The 20,717-nt window shown below is 38.2% G+C and overlaps 1 protein-coding gene across 6 annotated transcripts in view; it reads left to right on the plus strand.

Annotated features, from left to right (window-relative positions):
- Nucleotides 1-20,717, plus strand: part of zdhhc15b (zDHHC palmitoyltransferase 15b) — a 77,461-nt gene that overhangs the window by 53,875 nt on the left and 2,869 nt on the right. For 4 of the 6 annotated variants that reach the window (XM_088432216.1, XM_088432215.1, XM_088432220.1 and 1 more), the window contains 14 exons: nucleotides 2,011-2,084; nucleotides 2,236-2,381; nucleotides 2,613-2,712; nucleotides 13,653-13,842; nucleotides 13,943-14,017; nucleotides 15,892-15,918; nucleotides 15,986-16,080; nucleotides 16,160-16,280; nucleotides 16,504-16,573; nucleotides 17,727-17,759; nucleotides 17,836-17,956; nucleotides 18,036-18,168; nucleotides 18,252-18,378; nucleotides 18,452-18,567. In XM_088432216.1, coding sequence (XP_088288342.1) covers nucleotides 16,021-16,080; nucleotides 16,160-16,280; nucleotides 16,504-16,573; nucleotides 17,727-17,759; nucleotides 17,836-17,956; nucleotides 18,036-18,168; nucleotides 18,252-18,378; nucleotides 18,452-18,567 — 781 coding nt within the window. In that variant the 5' untranslated portion in view covers nucleotides 2,011-2,084; nucleotides 2,236-2,381; nucleotides 2,613-2,712; ... (2 more) ...; nucleotides 15,892-15,918; nucleotides 15,986-16,020. Of the gene's footprint in view, nucleotides 1-2,010; nucleotides 2,085-2,235; nucleotides 2,382-2,612; nucleotides 2,713-13,652; nucleotides 13,843-13,942; nucleotides 14,018-14,226; nucleotides 15,500-15,891; nucleotides 15,919-15,985; nucleotides 16,081-16,159; nucleotides 16,281-16,503; nucleotides 16,574-17,726; nucleotides 17,760-17,835; nucleotides 17,957-18,035; nucleotides 18,169-18,251; nucleotides 18,379-18,451; nucleotides 18,568-20,717 lie in introns of those variants that run through there. The other 2 variants (XM_088432217.1, XM_088432214.1) reach the window with 2 other exon arrangements.

Here is a 20,717-nt window from a genome sequence, read left to right on the forward strand (position 1 = left end):
TTTCCGCGCTTATTTGCTGAAGTAGGAGATTGAAAAGCAGTTGTTGACAAGGCAAGAAGCTCCACATCTTGCCTCGTTTGCGCTTTGGAAAGATAACAAACAAATGAGAACATAACCACTTTGGCGGAGGTTTTTAGTGGTTCCCGTCAGCTATATACAGCATTTTATTGTCTCTCGGCTAATTGTTTTAGCAGCGTTTGCTGGGTTTTCATGTTCTCATCCTTGTCGTCTTTGGACACAGTCAACAGTAGACCGTCGTTTTCTGAGAAAAAGCACCGAAAAGGCGCGCCCGGTTCCAAGCATTTGAACTGAACTGAATGGAGAATGAATGTTGTTCGGCACGGCAGGCAGCGCGGTGTCATTGGTGACTTTATGAGCTTCGACAGAGTCTTGTGTTTGTGTGAGAAATGAACTGCAAACTGTGTGTGTGTGTGTGCGGTCCCGCTAATGCACTTCTTCAACACCCTGAGAAGCGTAAAATGGCTCTCGGCGGAGCAGGTCTCCATTCTGCCTATCACTCCATTAGCAGCCGCGCTGCTTGACTCGGGCCAATGTGCAAAACAGCTGTGGAAAAGGCCTCATGCTTTTTTTTTTTTTTTTCAACACAGCGTCCCTTTAGAAATGTTTTTCCAACTCTCCCCTTTTTTTATCAGAAGTCTCGAAATTCCCACCCACTCCTGTCATGTAAGACTGGTTTGCCTCCAAGTATGACATGATGCAGCTCATCTGGATTGAGTTAGGGTGGGGCACCCTGCGGAGATAGATCGGGCGGGAATGACATGACTGAATCGATAAAGTCTCATTAACACGTTTGGGGCTGATGAAGTGCAACGAACACTTGATTCTGCCGCTCGGGATGCTTGTACGACTGAGCTGCTGTACTGACGCAATGACGACGCAGCGCTTTAATCCCGTTTTGATACCATCTCCCTGTTTCTGGTATCTCTTGGGCCTCCTGTTGTGGATACAGGACGGTCCAATTTCTGACAGTGTTTGTATGTGCAAATCAACAAAATAATTTGCTTACGTTTAATACTGTTAGCCGGGACTCACCGTGTTAGTGAAAAAGTTTGAAATTCATTCTTTGAATCATAACCAAAACTGTTCAATTGCATTACATTTATCAGTCCATTTTCAAACCTAGTTGTCTTCCTTGGTGGTAACTAGAGCCGATTTCAGTTCAGACAGCATAGTGAAAACACCAGCTTCATACCTTGATATCCTCACTATGAAGCATGTGCTAATCACAGTTTATATCCAAATTTCTCTGCAAACTACATGGAGAAAGCTCCTTGGGTCGGATGAGACATAAATGGTAAAGCTGCTTGGGTCAGATGAGACAAAATGTATTCTATCTATCTATCTATCTATCTATCTATCTATCTATCTATCTATCTATCTATCTATCTATCTATCTATCTATCTATCTATCTATCTATCTATCTATCTATCTATCTATCTATCTATCTATCTATCTATCTGTCTGTCTGTCTGTCTGTCTGTCTGTCTGTCTGTCTGTCTGTCTGTCTGTCTGTCTGTCTGTCTGTCTGTCTGTCTATCTATCTATCTATCTATCTATCTATCTATCTATCATAGTATGTTTAATTTGTGGTGGTTGGATGAAAAGATCAAATAAATGCAAAACAGAGCACACCAATTGGAGTACGCTTTATATATGTATTAATGTGTATATGTATAGGTACAAATCAATGTGACATAACAGAGCCATACAGTAAGGCATATTGTAAATGCCTCAGTTTTCCCTGGTTCAGAAGATGAGGGATTTTGTGACCTTTTATTTCAGTTCTTGAATGACATCTGGTTTATGAATGACATTTCCTTCTGGGTGTGCTCATGAAATGACAAGATGTCCACTTTAATCTTTAGATATTGGCACAAAGCACTATGTAAAAATCTTACCTGTCCAGTTTGACGTATTTGATGAATTTTAATATGTGCAACCATTCATGCGAGTGGGCGTTAACACGTGGCATTCACATCTCCCTGCAGATATGTTGATGAGACATCAGGCTTGTTTTCCGCCTTCCAATTCCTCTTGTTGGGCCCAGGACCTATCAAGCTAGGTCTGTTTGATGCCAATGCAGAGTAATCAGACTAATTGTCCATGGCAGCGCCGATGAAACATTTCAGAAGGCTAAAACCCCAAACGTGGAAAACTGAATCAATATCATTAATCACCGGCAGGAATCTGCTATTATGTCTGTTTTCTATTAGACGCAGGCGTGAGCGGTGCGCAGTGATGGGGATTATCTTGCCGTTGCTCTGACCTCAGCTGTCCTCACCGTGACCAGACAACAGAGTTCACAGCATGAGCGCATTGCCGACTTTGTCCGTTATGACCCATCAAGACACCAGTCCAAGTACGTGTAGATATCTGCAGGTGGGAAACTCATCCCGAGCTTTATTATCTGAACCGTGGAGAAGTGTTTGCATCATCAGCAGACAATCAGATTCCAAACAGGTGCTGTCATACAGGCTTGTTTGTCGAGACTAACTTTAGCAAGAACGGTCTTGCAAACTTGGGAGAACAGATTTTGGAAGTCGAAATTGGTCGTGGAGTGACGAATGGCTAGCATTGTTACTCTTCGCAGATACTCTGGCTTCCTCCCAATACGCCCAGAAGAAGGTTCAGTCAGGAAGAAAATTGTCTTAAGACGGGACTGATGCCAACTTCCTCATGACACTTTACAGGTAGAGACAATTATAAAAAGTATATTGAAAGGATTGATGGCTTTTGAAAGGCCAAAATAGAGCATGTATAAAAAGTAGTAGAGTATTTTTCGCACTATAAGGCACACTAGATTATTAGGCGCACCTTCAATAAATGGCTTGTTTTAAAACTCTTTTCATATATAAGGTGCGCCGCTTTATAAGGTTCATAGAATAGAAGCTACAGTAGTGGCTGGGGTTGCGTCATGCATCCACTAGATGAAGCTGCGCTAAAGTGAACATAAATCAGAAGTGGGACATGTAAAGCAGTACAAAATTTCAAACAGGGTCTTATATAAATTGTAATAGTAAAAAAATACATTTATAACTGAAATGCAGAAGTGAAAATTGACGGATTTACATGGAGATCAAGTTGTTTGTTTATTTATTTATTTATTTTGTTCCCTGAAAATGCAAACTTGCAATTTATGGCAAGGCGCACCGTATTATAGGACGCATTATCACCTTTTGAGAAAATCGAAGTCTTTTGGGTGTGCCTTATAGTGTGGAAAATACGTCCAAGACAAAAAAAAAAAAAAAAAACATTAACGCCGAGGTCAATGGATCTCTTTTGTGAGACTGCCTGGCCTCTGGTTAAATAAAAGTTACAAAACCAAACTTTTTCACCACAAAACTTTAAAACATGTACAATTTTAAAATGCAACGCCTCTGACATTTCTATGTGATTGCAGCTGGATGTGCGAAATTTTGTGTACAAAAATAATCATTGTCCAAATTTTGGACCACGTAAAATGATTATAATTACAGTTTTGAGATGCATTTTAACAGGATTTTTTACATGGATTTTCTTGCGATTTTTGCAGCATTTTGTTGACTGCCGCTCAAACAATGTCAGCAAATAGACAATTCTTTGTTGACGTGTTTCACCTCAAGATGGCGGTAGAGACCAGTTATTGGCTATGTCTTAAAGTGTCATCATCACGTCACAGACTATTAAGACAGACCCTACCATTTTTAAAATTTTTGTTGTTAATAAATTTAACCTACATATATATATGGATAGAACTGATGCCACTGAACAATTTCAGTGGTTGAAGGAAAAAAAAATCATAAATAACTTTAATCATTACGCCTTTAAAAGCATTTACAAAACTAGGAAAAAAATGCAATGTATATCGTTTGCAAAGTGTGTGCACAAGGGTTAAGTTGGTATCAAACTGCAACCACAACTAATTAATATCCATGCCCTAAAATTTGGAGCTATTATTTAATCGGCCATGTTTTTTTGTTAACGTTAGCATATTATTTCATGCCTTTTTGTCGTTGGATGCTAATCACCTGTTTTAACAATTAACATAAGTCCCATTATAAAATACGAATTCACAAACAAACGTCATCAAGCTATTCATCCATCCATTCCGTTTCCCGCTTGAAGACAGACAACCATTCACACTCACACCTATGGGCAATTTGGCATCCTGACTTTTGTTATTGTTTGAAGGAATTTGGCACAAGAAGGCGCATACCTTGCGTATTAGACAAAGCGGAAAGTTCGTCGCTGTGTCTCGCCAGTTTGCAAATTTCAACCCAGAAGAAGAGAAATAGTATTTACTGCACTCAGAAATAATTACACAGCATTCTATTCTAAATGTTATCTACATACCATCTGGCATACAGGGCAGTCACCCGGTGGGCATCTTTTCGGGCCAATGCAGTGCTAACTAATAATTTTAGCATATTTTACCCCAAGAAACCAGCAAACTCTTCCATTTTCAATATAGCCAGCAAACTGAACTTAAATCAGTGACAGTGACATGGTAGCCAGGGTTGATCAGAAGTCATGTGTGAATACAAATTTCGTAAGAATTATCCTGCCTGAAGAATAGAATATTCTCAATTATGTCCATTATTTTCACATTCACATTTCACAAGCAAACAGCATGGCTGAGAAATTATTACCTTGTGAATAGTGTGAATGTTCTCCATATGCCATGCTAAGCTGTCTTCCTAGTTTCGTTTTAATTATAGTTTTTCCGAGTCTAGTATATCATCCCAGGTTTTTCGTCCACTTTCCGAGTTAAGTTTTCAAGACAAGTTTTCTGGGTCTAGTTTCCTGAGTCTAGTTTATGAGACTAGTTTTCAGTCTACTTTCTGAGGCTAGGTTTTGGATCTAGTCTCAAGTCAACTGTAGGACTACAGAATTTTTTTTTTTTTTACTGAATTTTGAAATAAAATTGGGGGCCTAGGTTTTTAGTTCACTTCCCAAGTATAGTTTTTTGAGTCTACTTTATGAGACTAGGTTTCTGAATCTAGTTTCTGAGGCTAGGTTTCGAGTCTAGTCTCAAGTTTTGCTTTTGTTTTTGTTTGTTTTTTTACTTTTGTAATAAAATTGGGGGACCTCACCGGGGGAAAATGCTCCTTACAGTGTCATTTCCCATAATTCTTTGAAATGGATACTGGACGTAGTTCTCATTCTGAAATGACACCCACGTGAATGTGAAAGTGAAAAGGAAGGATGGATTCTTTTATCATTGGTTTATCTTTTGAATCAATTTGACCTCTGTGTGACATACAACAAAAATGGGGTTGACGAAATCTGCCGGTGCTCGAGACACAAGTCTCAAAACTGGCACTGTCTCGGTTAAATCGGGACTTCTGGTCACCCAACTCTTAACTCAGAGCTGCTGCGCTGAGACGGTATGCGTGTGACAGAGGGTGGGAAAAAGCAGAATAGAGAATCGGGGTCCATGCATGGGAAGCAAGTGAATTGTGTACCCCTCCTCCATTTCTACAGCTTTTTCTTCCTTTCACCTCTTTTTCCAGGCCAGACTTTGATTTAGCACTGCTGGTTTTGCTGTATTTTTCTTGGCCTTTGAATATGGAAAATACATTGTAACAAAGCACTTGCCGCTGCCCAAGTGTATAGATTCAACGTCTTTATGTGACGTGAAAAGATGGAGGAGCTTTTTGGAGGTGACACTGGCACTTTAATTCCCCCCGTAATCCTTAACTCAACACAGAGCTCTCGTGCAAATGCGCACGTTTAATGCCCGTGACATCATCACCGCAAGACAACTCCATTATCAGCCACCTGATGACATGTGGACAGGTTGAATTTATTGTCATGGATACAGAAACACACACGTAAACAACGCTTATCGTTGCCTCGCCGAGCGTCCGGAGTCATGCGCAGGGTGATTGCTCCACGTGCACGTTCGTGCAGTGTGTTTTTTGCACCAGAGCAGGTAGCTAGCTAGCTCATCACGAACAGATGGGAGCCGAGAAGAACTTCGGTGCCAGAAGCAGCAGTTGTTCATTATGTTCATCTTACATGAGCGTCCAAGAAAAGACTTTTTTTTTCTCATTCTGTTAATGATTCACGTACATTAACACACTCTTGCGTTTGCATCAGCGCTAATGAGGCAACTCCAGTTCTCAGATTTATTGTAGCCCAGCTAGGCCGAGGGGTCACTGGAGGTGTGCGTGCGCGTGCGTGAGGGTTTTTGAGCAATGGCCGATTGGAGGAGCTTTTTACTGTCACGCGGGGACTCGCAAGTTCTCTTTGAAGCCACGACAATCTTTTTCCAAGCAGCTGTCGGTCTGGCGGGCGGCTCCTGACAGCAGTGCGACTGTAACACTGGATCCCGCGCAGTCAGCTGCCAGGCTTCACATGACACTGCCAGTGGAAAGATGGAACTTTGAAAAGACATAAGTGGAAAGACCTTCAATGGAACTCACTTTTCCACTACTGATAAAAGCCTGTTTTGATGAAAAACATTCCACACGCATAAATACACAAATATGTCTTTGCGCATTATGCCAAAAATTAAATGGGTTCTAAATGATGTCATTATCTCAAACGATATTAAATCAAATCTGTTCTCTATTCAAAAAGGGAGCTTGATTTTTAATCAATTTATTTTCCCAAGTCAGACTGAAAAGTGACATGGTTACAGTAGAGGTAATCTTGGAGGGAAACTGGAACAGGAAAGCAAGACTTGCTAAACTAGACTCAGAAAACGAGTCTCGAAATCCAGACTCTGAAAACTGGTCTTGGAAACTAGACTCTGAAAGTGGAAAACTAACCTTGAAAATATTGAGCCAGAAAACTAGTCTCGGAAATTAGACTCGAAAAGCAGACTCAAAACTTAGTCTTGGAAACTAAACTCACTAAACTAGAGTCAGAAAATTAGTCTTGAAATCTAGAATGAAAGCTAGACTCAAAAACTGGTCTTGGAAACTAGGGTCAGAAAGTGGACTTAAGAACTAGTCTGGAAAACTAAACTTCAAAAATTTGACTCAGAAAACTAGTCTCGAAATCGACACTGAAAACTAGACACGGAAAGCAGACTCAAAGCGTAAGCTCATAAACTGGTCTCAGAAAAGCAGTTTTGAAATCTAGACTCTGAAAACTAGACTCAGAAAACTGGTTCTCTGAAACTAGACTCAGTAAGCGGACTTAAAAAATAGTCTGGAAAACTAATTTAGGAAAAATCTGACTCAGAAAACTACTCTCAGAAATTAGACTTGGAAAGCAGGGAACATAACACATGAACAAAAAAGGACTTTATTTTTTATAAATTTATATTCCCTAGTCAAGTGGTTCCCAATCTTTTTTCAGGAATGTACCCCCTGTGAAATATTTTTGTATTCACCCTCCTCCACCCTGGCATTGTTTGTTCTGCTTTTAAGTTTGAATATGGGGGGAAAAAAAAACACTTGCACTGTAAGTGCCGCCTGTTGATGTCAACCCAAGCTAATATCTGTACCAAAGTCCACCGGTAAAGTAATTAGTATGAAAAGTACTAAAGTAACTGATTAATTTAGGTAATTAAGTACTAAAGTAATTGTATGTAGGTACTTAGGTACTAAAATAATTGGTTACTTTAGGTACTAAAAATATTAACATAATTTATTACTTTAGATACTAAAAAAATGGATTACTTTAGGTACAAAAATACTTAAGTGATTTCTTACTTTATGTACTAAAATGATCAATGACAGGTATAGTACAATCTGCTGATTTTCCTGCTTTGCTAACCCAGGGACAATGTTTCGGGTCTATAATATACATCGGAATTATTATCTAGTCACTAGATAATAATTCCGATGGATTCTACTAGATTCTAGTGGGTCCCTCGGCGTTCACGTTCATCTTGTCCCAGGTCTTTGTATTCATCCTCACTTGAACATTTCCTTCCCACATCAGTCTGTCTCTTGTCTATTTATTCCACTCACACAGTCTGAATTTTTGGCCCTGCTGATTAAATCGGAGCGATGGAAACATCACTTAAGTATCTGCTCAGGAATGTCATCTGCATGGATAACTGCAGAACCTTTCCATGCAGAATTTGGAAAATGGTTCATCAGAATTTTGCTTGTAAGAAGGGAAAGAAAAACAAAGCAAAAACCATGCGGGCCTTTTTATTTTTCTCAACTATTTATTATTCATACTATTTTATTTTTACTTCTTTGGATAGAACTCCCTGTTTAATCCTTGTGCACACACTTTGCAAACTATGCACATTGTATTTTTTTCCTAATTTTGTAAATGCTTTTAAAGGCGTAATAATTGTAGTTATTTATGGGTTTTTTTTCCTTCAACCACACAAATTGTTCAGTGGCCTCATGTCAGGAATACCTTGGTAGAGGACCCCAAACAGACGGGCACTCGCAGGGGGAGGTCAATGAGTAATTTAATAATGGAAAGCGCACGCCCAGCGAGACATGAAATACAAATCACAAAACAAGAAAAGTCTCTAAGAGGGCCAAAAAGGCGAACAGAAAGCGCAACACGAAAACTAGAAAAACACTAGAAAAGTACTAGACATTAGAAAAACTATCGGGAAGCAAAAACCAGAGAGGTCGGAGCCCGCAGGAGAACGACAAAGTATCAACTGAAAAATCAACAAAACTGCACCAGGAGGTACAAGTACTACACAAAAACACTAGGGACGAATCGGCGTGGCAATAACTTGGAACGGATGTAGGCTGGTGTTGCATGGATGGCAAGAAAATACCCCGGCATCGTTCTCCTGTGCCGGCCGCGTTTAAGAAGGTAGCTGATGATGTAAGGCATGACAGGTGTGCGGCCGGCGGCTCCGCCCCCTCGTAAAGAAGAGAGGTCTGTGACCACAAAACAAACACGTTAGTGAGGAGCATTGCACATCAGTTCTATGCATACATGTAGTCTGTGACGTGATGATGACACTTTAAGATGTAGCCATTAACTGCTCTCCACCGCCACCTACTGTCTTGAGGTGAAACACAATTCAACAAAGAATTTTCTATTTGCTGACATAGTTTGACAGCCGCTCAATGGAATGTTGCAAAAATTGCAGGAAAATCAATTTCATAAATCCTAATCAAATGTATCTCAAAAATTCTAATTAGAATGGTTTCATATGGTCCAAAATATGGACAATGATTTTTTTTGCACACCAAATCTCACACATCCAGCTGCAATTACATAGAAATGTCCGAATTGTTGCATTCTGAAATTTTACGTTTTAATCACCTGCTGGAAATTTCAGCACCTTAGTGTTTTTTTTCCAATTGATTCTTTTATGATTACAAAAAAAAAAATCAAAGGAATTTCCATGATTTGTAACATAATGCCACAAGGGTGAACTAACAATGACATCTAGAGGAGTCAAAAAATAGCACAGGTGCTTCACGAAGCTTTGTTTGTCCATCAGTAGTGAAATTATATACAGCCTGTTATATTTGTGCACCTGCAGTTAACTTTTAGCCACGTAGATTGCCCTTTTGTTTTTTTTAGTCTTTCATTTTTTGTCATGCGATCTACCAATCCTAGCTTTGCGATCGACCGGTCGACTGCGATCGATGCTTTAGGTCGTGCAGATTTCCAGATGTTGTCACTCAAATAAAAAGGCAGCCATGTATGTTTTCATGGTGATGACCACAAATCTGCCCAAAGTGAGTGCGTGTCTTTAGGTAATGAAAAGTCTTTAATAGACAGCCTAATGATTGTCCTCCGCGTGGCTCGGCTATGTCAATTACGGTGATTGTTGAAGACACGCACGTCTCCGCCCTTGAGCAGATTTATTTTCACACATGCTGGGTGAGGTGTCTGCAATTCCTCCTCCACCCTGTCATTGTTTGTTCTGCTTTTAAGTGTGAATATGGGGGGAAAAAAAAAAAAAAATAAACTTGCGATGTCACGCCAAGCTAATGACTGTACCAATGTCCACTTGTAAAGTAATTAGTACTTTGGGTATGAAAAGTACTAAAATAATTGATTCATTCAGGTAACTAAGTACTAAAGTAATAGTATGTAGGTACTTAAGTACTAAAATAAGGTTTACTTTAGGTACTAAAAATATTAACCTAATTGATTACTTTACCTACTAAAGTAATGGATTACTTTAGGTACTAAAATACTTAAGTAATTTATTACTTTATTTACTAAAATGATCAATGATAGGTGTAATACTAAAGTAATTGATTAATTAATCTAAAAAGTACTAAAGCAATTGATTACTCAAAGTACTAAAGTAATCAATGTTGATTATTTTAATATATAAAATCAATTATTTTAGCACTTAATTATCTGAAGTAATGTATTACTGTAGGTAAAGCGGTTATTAATAAATTAAGTACTAAGCACTACTTTAATTTAGTCGTAACTAAAGCAATTGAGTATATTAGGTAATAAAGTGCTAAAGTAATTAATTTATAGTAAAATAATATACAGTATAAGTATTATTATAGTACTCTATATGATATTATTATAGTACTGTTACTAAGGCACTTAGTAAAAAATGTAAAAAAATTCCTTTGGGCACTAAACTACCAAAGTAATCAATTACCTTAAAATAATTGGGTAGTATAAGCATTATGTAAATAAGTAACTAAATCAGTCGAGTGCATTAGATACTGAAGTGCTAAAATAATCAGTTCATAAAATAATAATAAATATTAGAAGTATTATTCTTATTACTGTGCAATTATTTTTGGATGTGACACCAATCAATTACTTTAGATACTTAATTAATCAAATCATGTATTACTTTGCAATGTACGATGTAATAAATTACTTTAAAGTACTTTAGATACTTAATTAATCAAATCATGTATTACTTTGCAATGTACAATGTAATAAATTACTTTAAAGTACAAAAGTAATTAATTATTTTAACTGAATTGATTACTATAAGCAACTAAGTAGGAAAGTAATTACGTATTTATTTTCTGTAAGGAAGTCGCTAAAGCAATCGAGTGCATTAGGTACTAAAGTGCTAATCTATTTATAGCCCATTTACTAAGGTACGGGTTTAATAAATTACTTTAGGTACTAAAGTATCATCGTAATTGATTACAAATTACCAAAAGTAATTGATAACTTTAATACTTGATTCATTCAGTAACAGCTAATTGCCTGCCAGACACAAATTTGAAAAAAAAACATCCAGGTGTGTGAATGACGAATGTATATAGCCGCTTATCCCCACAGGGGTCGCAGGTGCCTATCTCAGCTGGCTTCGGGCGGGGGACACCCTGAACTGGTTGCCAGCCAGTCGCAGGGCACACAGAGATAAACAACCATTCACGCGCCCAATCACACCTAAGGACAATTTAGTTTGTCCAATTCACCTGCCATGCATGTTTTTGGGGTGTGGGAGGAAGCCGGAGTGCCCGGAGAGAACCCACGCGGGCTCGGGGAGAACATGCAAACTCCACACAGGAAGGCCGGAGCCAGCTGGATTTGAGCTGGGACCTTTGAACTGTGAGGTGGACGTGCTATTCACTGCGCCACCGAGCCGCCGTCATGATTACTTAAAAAAAAAACAAAAAAACGTAAAAACACGTCTTTGGGTTTGAATGAGTTATTAAATATCAACATTATTCATTTGGTAATTTCACATAAACACTTGCAAATTTTTTATCCAAGGTATCCTTAGTGTGAGGGGCATCACGTGTTTTTTCTGTTTAGTGCTAAGCTACATCGCGAAAGACGTGTCCTTTTAAGTCCCAGGGATGTTTTCTAGCAACGTTTGGGGCCTCTAATTACCCCCGTGCTCTCACATCTGATGTTCACGCACTTACCTTTACTCGGAATGAGGTAATGTGGGCAACCCGGACTGCTTTGATGGCCTGGATACGCACCAATGTCAATATGAATACAGACTTTCCAATATGTGCTTCATATTGACTTCAAACAAATGCAGACATGATGAATTCCTTGTCCAGACACTGAAGCACGCAGGGAATGGAATGGAAATCCTATCAAATGGAAGCGCCGCATCTTGTGGCGCTGCAAAACAACGAGACAAAACCCACAGTCTTCAAACGCGCTAAACAGCGAGAGTGCACTCATATTTGGTTGACCTTCCTTTTCGTTGGACCGCTGTACTTGTTTAGCCTTGAATTGCAGTTCTTGTCTTTCCTTTTAGTTCTCTGCTTCTTAATTATAATTTGCAAAGCCCACACCCCAGGGAGAAGAAAATCCTTTGCACCTAAGATTATTATCTATAAAAAATATACAAGTACACCTTAAACTGTATCCTTTTTAACATTAATAAAAGAAAAATAAAACAATATAAATCAACTTTCAGCGGCTGTTAAGTACTTGAAGTAGTTTCCCCATGACAAGACGCACCTAAAAACCTTCAATTTTCACAAAAGCACCTAATAATCCAGTGCGCCTTATACAGTGCATAAACTGGAAGTCTTGGGGGGGACGAAAAAAAAAAACTTAATGGTCACGTAAATTCTTCCATTTTTACCTCTGCATTTCAATTATAAATGTATTTTTTACAATTAAAATTAGAATTACAATTAAAAACACCCTGGTTGTAATTTTGAAGCAATTAAATGGGGACAAAGCGCAAAACCTGCAAGTTTTATAAAAAAAAAAAAAAAAACTGATTCAGTATTATTATAGCATATTGTTATTATTATTGCTATTATTTTAAGTAATTTATTGCTCTGGTACTTCATTTATACAGTACCTGTAATTTAGCCAAACATTTGAAAAAAATGAAAAAAAAGTCATTATAATAACTATTATTGTTAATATAATTATAATCATAAACTATAATAATAATAATAATAATAATAATAATAATAATAATAATAATAATAATAATAATAATTATTATTATTATTATTATTATTATTATTATAAGTACCTCGGACTGTATGAGTTTTATAATTGTCATTATTTGTATTAAAAAACTGGTTGGGGTTTTTCTCAGTTTATGTTAGATAAATAATGAAAAGATCAATCAATTGCAGATCTTATTTTTTTGTTTTTATCTCTTGAGAGAAAGCAAAAGCAAATGTTTTGTTTTGATTCAACACAAACAGTAAATCCACTGTCATATTCTTTTCTACAGGGAATAAAAGTCTGGGTTTAACCAGAGTTTTTTTTGTTTTGTTTTTTTTAATCCTAAAAATACCTCATGTGTTGTCATGTTTCTAAAGGCTCAGCATTTTCTTGGTTTAGATCTTTTTACCAAAAAAAGGACGCACTGTTTCTTAGAATCTTATAACATTTCATGAGGTGTCCCGCAGGGATCTGTACTTGGTTCTCTATTGTTCAGCATCTGTATGCTCCCTCTTGCTGGTATTATAAGTAAATCTAATATTAGTTTTCATTGATACACTGACAGTACACCACTGTGCTTTAAGAAATAACAAATCTACGCAATTGCTATACCCTGGAGGCCTGCTTTACCAATTTAAACAATGGATGCCTTCCAATTTTCTTCTTCTCAACCCCAAGTAATACAGAGATGTTGATTATAGGCCTCACTCGTCATCAACGTCTGTTTAACCCTTTTGCAGTATTTTGACCATTTTTGGGTCACTGACTAAGAGCTATACAAATAAACTTGCCTTTTTTTTTAGAAAGTTGACATTCCAAATTTCCCCTTCACTTCCTCCCACTCAAGTGGTAAAAAGTGTATACAAACTGTTGCTATATATGCGTCCAGGTGCTACTTAGCATCTTCAGTGTTGCCCCATTCCACTGCAGAAGAACAAGTGTTGAACATGAGGGTCCCAGGGGTCAAATGACGTACCCACATGCTAAGTGCCACTTCATGGGCAAGGCATGACGGCGAGCTACAGCTGAAGACCAAACACTTGAGCTGATGCCATTCTAGCTTTCTTGCGTGGTATGAGGTAAACCACAACATGTTTTTTTTTTTCTCTTTCCAAACAGACATGCGTGAACTCTGCCCAAACAGGCTCTCATTTAGCCCTTAACTGTCTGTTTATGTAGACTCCCACCAAGGTGGCATGGAATGCACCTCCATCACTCTCAACTTTGAGTGAAGGACTCTGCCTCAACCTGCTGGTATGATGTTTTATTTGAACTCCCGGGCATATGTTTTGATTAAAAGGCTGTGACTGTTTTGCTAGACACAATGGCTTTGTAGTGTGTGTGTGTGTGTGTGTAGGGGGGGGGGGGGGGGGGGGGGGGGTGTCGAAGGATGGATGCCTCCACTGTGTGGATGAACCAAGAGAGGACCTGTCACCACCCGGCAGCCGACATGGTCGCTTGAAGTGAGAGCGAGGCACACGGCCAGAACGGCCTGGTGGGATGTTGTTGTTACTTCAACAGCCACTGACAGATGATATGTTAGAAGTGGGAAGATGTCGCAGTAGGTCCAGGAGTTGGGATGCCATGCACAGATCATCTCACAATGCTCTCAGTCCCAGGAGGCTCTTTCATTACAGATAAATTCTGGACAGCAGTAGAGAGGTCAAATACATCGGCGGTCACAATTTTTGATGAAAAAGACTGACTCATAGGGAGATTGGTGCAACCAATTCAGATTGTTATTCCACAAGTCTTATGAAAAAGTGAAAGGGAAACATTTGAAAAATTCTCGAGGAAAGTGAGGAAAAAAGTTCTCACTGCACCTAATCAAGGAAATATATTCTTATTGATGACCGTTATACGCTTTTTTAAATATTACAATTACGTACATTCAGCCTTTTTGATGAATGAATGAATGAATGAATGAATGAATTTTAGGACTTTTCCGTATTAGTCAGTTGTTGAAAATTGTCACTTTCAAAATCGCTCAAATTGGAGGGGGGAAAAACAAAACTCAGCGTCAGATTTATGACAGTCTTTTAGCGACCTCTGTTGGAGACGTTGGCAAAGCACTGCATTTTTTTATGTATTTATTTTATTATTTTGCCGCGAGAGCGTTTTGTTTTAAGCAATCGTGTCCGATTTGTCGAATAATATAGATAATTAACAGTAATAATTGGTCGAGTACATCAGCTTTAGTGGTACTATTTCGTTGGGTCAAGTGTTTTTTTTTTCTTTTTAGGTACTTCTCACTTCAAAACTCATTAGTCGTTCAGGCTAGAGTAAGATTTAATCATTTAGAATTCATTTCTGTTGTGGATATCTATCGACGAAATTTAAAAATGCCAAGCGATTTCGATACGCTTTTCTTTTTATAGTATTTTCAGTCTGCTGCTGTGGTATTCGTTAAATTAAAAAAAAAGACGTGGAACGACAATGTTTTTTTTTGTTTTTATTCGTGTATGGCATAAGGCTTAATCGAGTGTATTGATCTATTTATTTAATTTAGGCAAGAAAGTGTTGCGCTGAATCGACATTTGATTCCACATGAAGCTGCTGCAGAAATTTCAGGCAGGAAGACTAATCGAGCACAGAGTGTAGCTGCGTTTCGATGGAGTATGGCGCTCTCCAGAGGTTTGAGATGCTGTCAAAGGGTTTTCTCGTGGATACCTGTGCTTATTATTACCTCCGTGGTGCTGTGGTCATATTACGCTTACGTATTTCAGCTATGTTTATGTGAGTATCGGAAACGATATCGGTTTTGTTCGCCATTATTTCCTCCTTCGAAAACCGTGGACATGTACCGCAGTTTACCGCACACATTGTGTTGGCAGATTTAAATTACAGAGCAGGAACGAGTAAAGTATGCGGAAGTGTTTTGGGTTTGACCTGTTGTGAAGTTAGCGTTTTGGTTTTTAAATTATGACATAAAGCGTTAAAGTCATTTTAGCGAGAAGTCGTTCTATTCACAGAGTGCCTATTGTTATGCTTATCGCTTTCAGTCTGGCATACTTGCTAATGTTATTAGCCGTGAGATGTACCTATTGTGTTAAAAAAATGCACTTTTGTTTGAGCTGGGTGCATGTTTCATGATGCTGAAAATATGTGCTTTATTCTCGTTTCTGCAGTCACCTTGTCGAATACACCAGAAAAGGGTGAGTACTGTTTCTTTGGAATTTGTTTATTTGTTTACTATATGAATGCGAATATTTGTCTCTGCAGTGGCCTATTTACTGGTTTTCCATGTTTGCTTTGGGATGTTTATCTGGACCTACTGGAAGTCCATCTTTACCCCTGCTGCATCCCCATGCAAAAAGGTATCCTCAAAATCGTGTTAGCACCCCAAATGTATTTCAGATGCTAATGGAATGTCTTTTTTGGGGGGGGGGGCTTTAGTTTCAGCTGTCTTACTCAGACAAGCAAAGGTACGAGATGGAAGAGAGGCCGGATGCACAGAAACAAATCCTGGTTGAGATTGCCAAGAAGCTGCCCATCTACACTCGAGCTCAGTCTGGAGGTAAACTTTCACTCACGATTTAATGAGATGCTACACCACAAAGACAGGTGGATTAGGGACAGTCAATCTTCTCGCATCCTAGAGCAAATAGTATTAGCATCCCCATGTGGAGCAGATGCACTGCGGCCTCTTTCATTAGTGTTGATGCCTGAGCAGGAAGTTAAGCCATAGGCACGCTCAGCTCAAATATCCGGCACTCAACTGGCCTTCCTCTTGTGTCTAGCTATCAGGTTCTGCGACCGCTGCCAGGTGTTGAAGCCTGACCGCTGTCACCACTGCTCCGTCTGTGAAATGTAAGTCACGCTTTGCTCACCAATATGTGCCAAAAAAAGAGTGTGCTATGAGAGATGAGCAGGAGTGCTGTGGAAAGTTCTTTTCTAAGTATTTTGAGAAGTTTGAGCTTTCTGTTATATTGACATATTTAGCCAATTTTATATAAGGGAAAGAGTTGACAGAGGCAACATTTTTGTAAACTTTCTCACCCACTGGTTTCCATATGGCAGGTAGGCGTACTTCTAGAATTACACGATGACACTTGGTCTCGTGTGAGCTTCTTTTCAAATCAAGAGCAAATTAAGTGGAACATTAATCAACTTCTTGCCAAATTGTGTTATCGTGGCTCCTTTGTGAAATGTCGAATGGCTTTTTTTTCTCATTTTTATATGGATAAGCATTGCCATTAGTGACAAAATTTTCCAGCAGACACCAGAAATAAAACAGATGATGTTGCACAGTCTTTGTGTCCTAAAATTGAGATACACCTTGAGATACCACTACAAATGTAGTTCTATCTTAATTTATGCTTTTTAAAGCCATGACAGGAACAGTACATTTTTCTTTTCAAATTAAGAACAAATTATCGGCAACTTGTTGCTAAATTGTGTTAAAGTGACTTGTTTGCAAAATATGACATACAGTACCTTTATTTTGGTCACTTTTTACAGGTGCACATTGCCATTCGTGACAGTTTTCTGACAGACGTGCTAGAACTAAAACAGTTTATGTCAAATGATCTAGCTTCTGAGATTGCTAAATCTGCCTACAGATTGTAGTTTTAAAGTTAGCAGACGGTATCGTCAAATGTAATTCATGCTTTTTAATGCCGTGACAGGAACAGGACACTTTTCAAATTAAAAGCAAATTAATCCGGACACGAAGCAACTTTTTCAGAGATTATTTTATAGTGGCTCCTTTGCTAAATGTTAGACGCCTGTATTTTGGTAATTTTTTTTACGGATTTAGCTATTAGCCATTAGTGTCACAATTTTTTGTCACGCGAGCGAGAAATCAAAATGGATGCTTTTACACGATTTAGTTTATGCTGTTGCTGAATAAACCATACCTAGGGATAGAACAATTAATGTACATTTTTATATTTACTCGGTTGAATATTAATCTCACAGTGATGCAGCTCAGCAATGTAAATGATTTCAAATATATTTTTAGGTGCATTTTGAAAATGGACCACCACTGTCCTTGGTAAGTTATTATTTTCTTCTCTTCTTATATTCTTAGCAGCCTCTTGATGTCCTAAGCTGATTTTTTTTTTCTTTAGGGTGAACAACTGTGTTGGTTTTTCCAACTACAAGTTTTTCCTGCTGTTCCTGGCTTATTCCATGCTGTACTGCATATACATCGCCGCCACAGTCCTTCAGTATTTCATAAAATTTTGGGTGGTAAGTGTCATTAAAAAGTTGTAATGCGCTGTAGGTTTCACAGCATCATGTATTTTGTTGTAACACTTTTTTTCTGTAGGGGGATTTGCCAAACGGGCCAGCCAAGTTCCATGTCCTTTTTCTTATGTTTGTGGCACTCATGTTTTTTGTCAGTCTCATGTTCCTCTTCAGTTACCACTGTTGGCTGGTAGCCAAAAACAGATCCACTTTAGGTATGCCCCAAAAAGGGAATTAAAAAAAAAAAAAAAGAAGAATGTATGTTGCGTATTTTGACTCCTTTTTTAATGTATTTCAGAGGCCTTTTCAGCTCCAGTTTTTGTCAACGGGCCGGATCGACACGGTTTCAATGTTGGCATACGCAAAAATCTGCTGCAAGTATTCGGGAAAGATCGAAGACTTTGGTTCATCCCAGTTTTCACCAGGTGAATTTGATCTTGGCAGAATTGCGTGATTACCTTGCGTGATTTGTCTTTTTGTGCATTTTTTTTTCCTCAGTCAAGGGAATGGACACTATTTTCCTTTAAAGAATCAGAGTGAGTGTCAGAACCCATTACTGGCAAACAAGGAGATGTGGGAGGAGTCAGATGACGCTTCTGAGGAAGGAAGCTGGGGTGAGTCAACACGAATATTGGGGGCTTTCTCAAATTCTCGGAACAGACATCCATGGACAAGAAAGTGTTTTATTATTCTCTAACAAATACAAGTCATTTTTACGAGCAAAAGAAAACCAATATCGTAATTCCCCAAAAAAGACACTTTTTGACGTGCAAAAGTATGGGTGCATCCTATTAACAGTATTTTTTATTTATTATGTTTATTCTGCACTTGTCTAGGAGGATAGATCTGTCAGCCACAGAATTTTGACAGACACGTCCATTTTTATATCGGCTGTATTGTTACTTCTGTTTTGCAAGTCAGTGGTGAGCTCGTTTTTTCTTTCAGAAAAGACTCATCCCCACCTTGCCTCCAATCGTGCAAAGTAGGAATAGAAAAAAAGTGACTGGCATTTTATTAACTTTAAAGAGGGGGCATGCAGACTCACTGAGTCATATTACGCCCTGTTTAGAAGTCACCTTAAAAGTACCGTAATTCTCCAAATACAAGTCCTTTTTCTTTTTCTAAAAAAATGAAGGCCAAAAGTATGGGTGCATCCTATAAATGGATTTTATTTTGTTTTGTTAATTCAACACTTTTGTTGCCAAAGTGTTGTTGCATATTATACACGGTAACATAGAAAACACCGTAATTTGACCCCCAAATTAAGGGTGTGTCCTCTACACAGGTGTGTCTTATGTTTGGGGAATTACTGTAGGTCTCAATTTTGTTCCTCCTAAACGCGGGTTTCATTTTTTAATTAAAAAAAACCTGTCAAATTAAACCAAGGTGACATAAATAATAGACAACTACCGTATTTTCCGCACTATAAGGCGCACCCCCAATTAATGACATTTTAAAACTTTTTCCATATATGAGGCGCTGGATTATAATATAATATATAATTAATAATAAATAATATAATTATTTTCCAATACATTTGTAATTAGTCATCATTTGTTCTTATGTATTATATCAAATTTCACAATGTTTTAATGTTGCGTATTATCCACTCCTTGTGGTAAAATCTAGTGAATTAGTCATTTAAAAATTGACTGCTTTTACACCTGGAGATACCATTTGGATTATATTTCAAGGGAGAATGACGAAAGCCTTTGAAAATCCATAAATTTGTCACAATGGTTCTCAACATTCTATTCAATAACATACCCCCTGTGAATTTTGTTTATTTATGATTACACCTTGCACTCGCAAAACCCAAAACATTATTGATAAAAACAAAACAAACAAACCTAACCCTATTAAACTTTGGACCGACATTTGCAGTGGTGTCTCCAAGCTTATTTTATTCAGTTAATGTAACATCATCTCTTTACTTCCTGGGCCATCTGCCAGAAAATTGCATAAAGTATGACAGTGTGCTTGTGTATAAGACTTAACATAATAAAGGCATACAAATGTACTATTTAGCAACACGTTCCAATCAATTTGCTCATAATTTGAAACGAAATTGCAACGTTCCTTTTATGGCAATAAAAAGCTTTGAGTTCGATTTGCTGATATCTGCAGAAACCCTGTTAAAGTCTCACGTACCCCCATTTGTAAATGTTTAACCTCAATTCCAACTGAGGGTCTGGAATGTGTCATGTGACCACGCTTCTATGCTACGTTATCAGCAGATGCTCTTGTCTGTTCTGAGCAAACAATGCGCGCATTCACACCACCGCTTTGTCTCGTGACCTTTGAACTGACAAATTGCATTTGCGTTGTGGACCACATAATGCAGTAGAAGTGAGTGGTAATCACAAAAAAAAGATAAATAACTACAACTTATTTCTTGTATGTTAAAGATGATTTTCTAGTGATTTAATCCTCTTTTAAGGTTTCCCACTGACAAAACTGTTAAACCAGGCTTTCTGTCCTTCCTCATATTGGTGTTTCCCATAACAAGCGTTTTTGACCTTTCTCGAACCCTCTGTCAACACGTCATCGCCAGAGCAAGCTGAGACATCCAAAAATGAATGTAGACAGTTGCTGTTTCCAAACATGACCCCATCGTACATTCGTGGCCATGTTATCAGTCTGCCCGAGCATTATGGTCATTCTCTGGCGTTATCCAAACCATTTTGCCTTCTCGTCCGACATGAAAATGAATACAGAGGCCACGATCGTGTGATGTTTATTCCAAATCCTCCGGCATTGCAAT

The sequence above is a fragment of the Hippichthys cyanospilos genome, chromosome 13 (genome assembly GCF_059441005.1).
Source record: "Hippichthys cyanospilos isolate Australia breed blue-spotted pipefish chromosome 13, RoL_Hcya_1.0, whole genome shotgun sequence".
Lineage (NCBI taxonomy): Eukaryota > Metazoa > Chordata > Actinopteri > Syngnathiformes > Syngnathidae > Hippichthys > Hippichthys cyanospilos.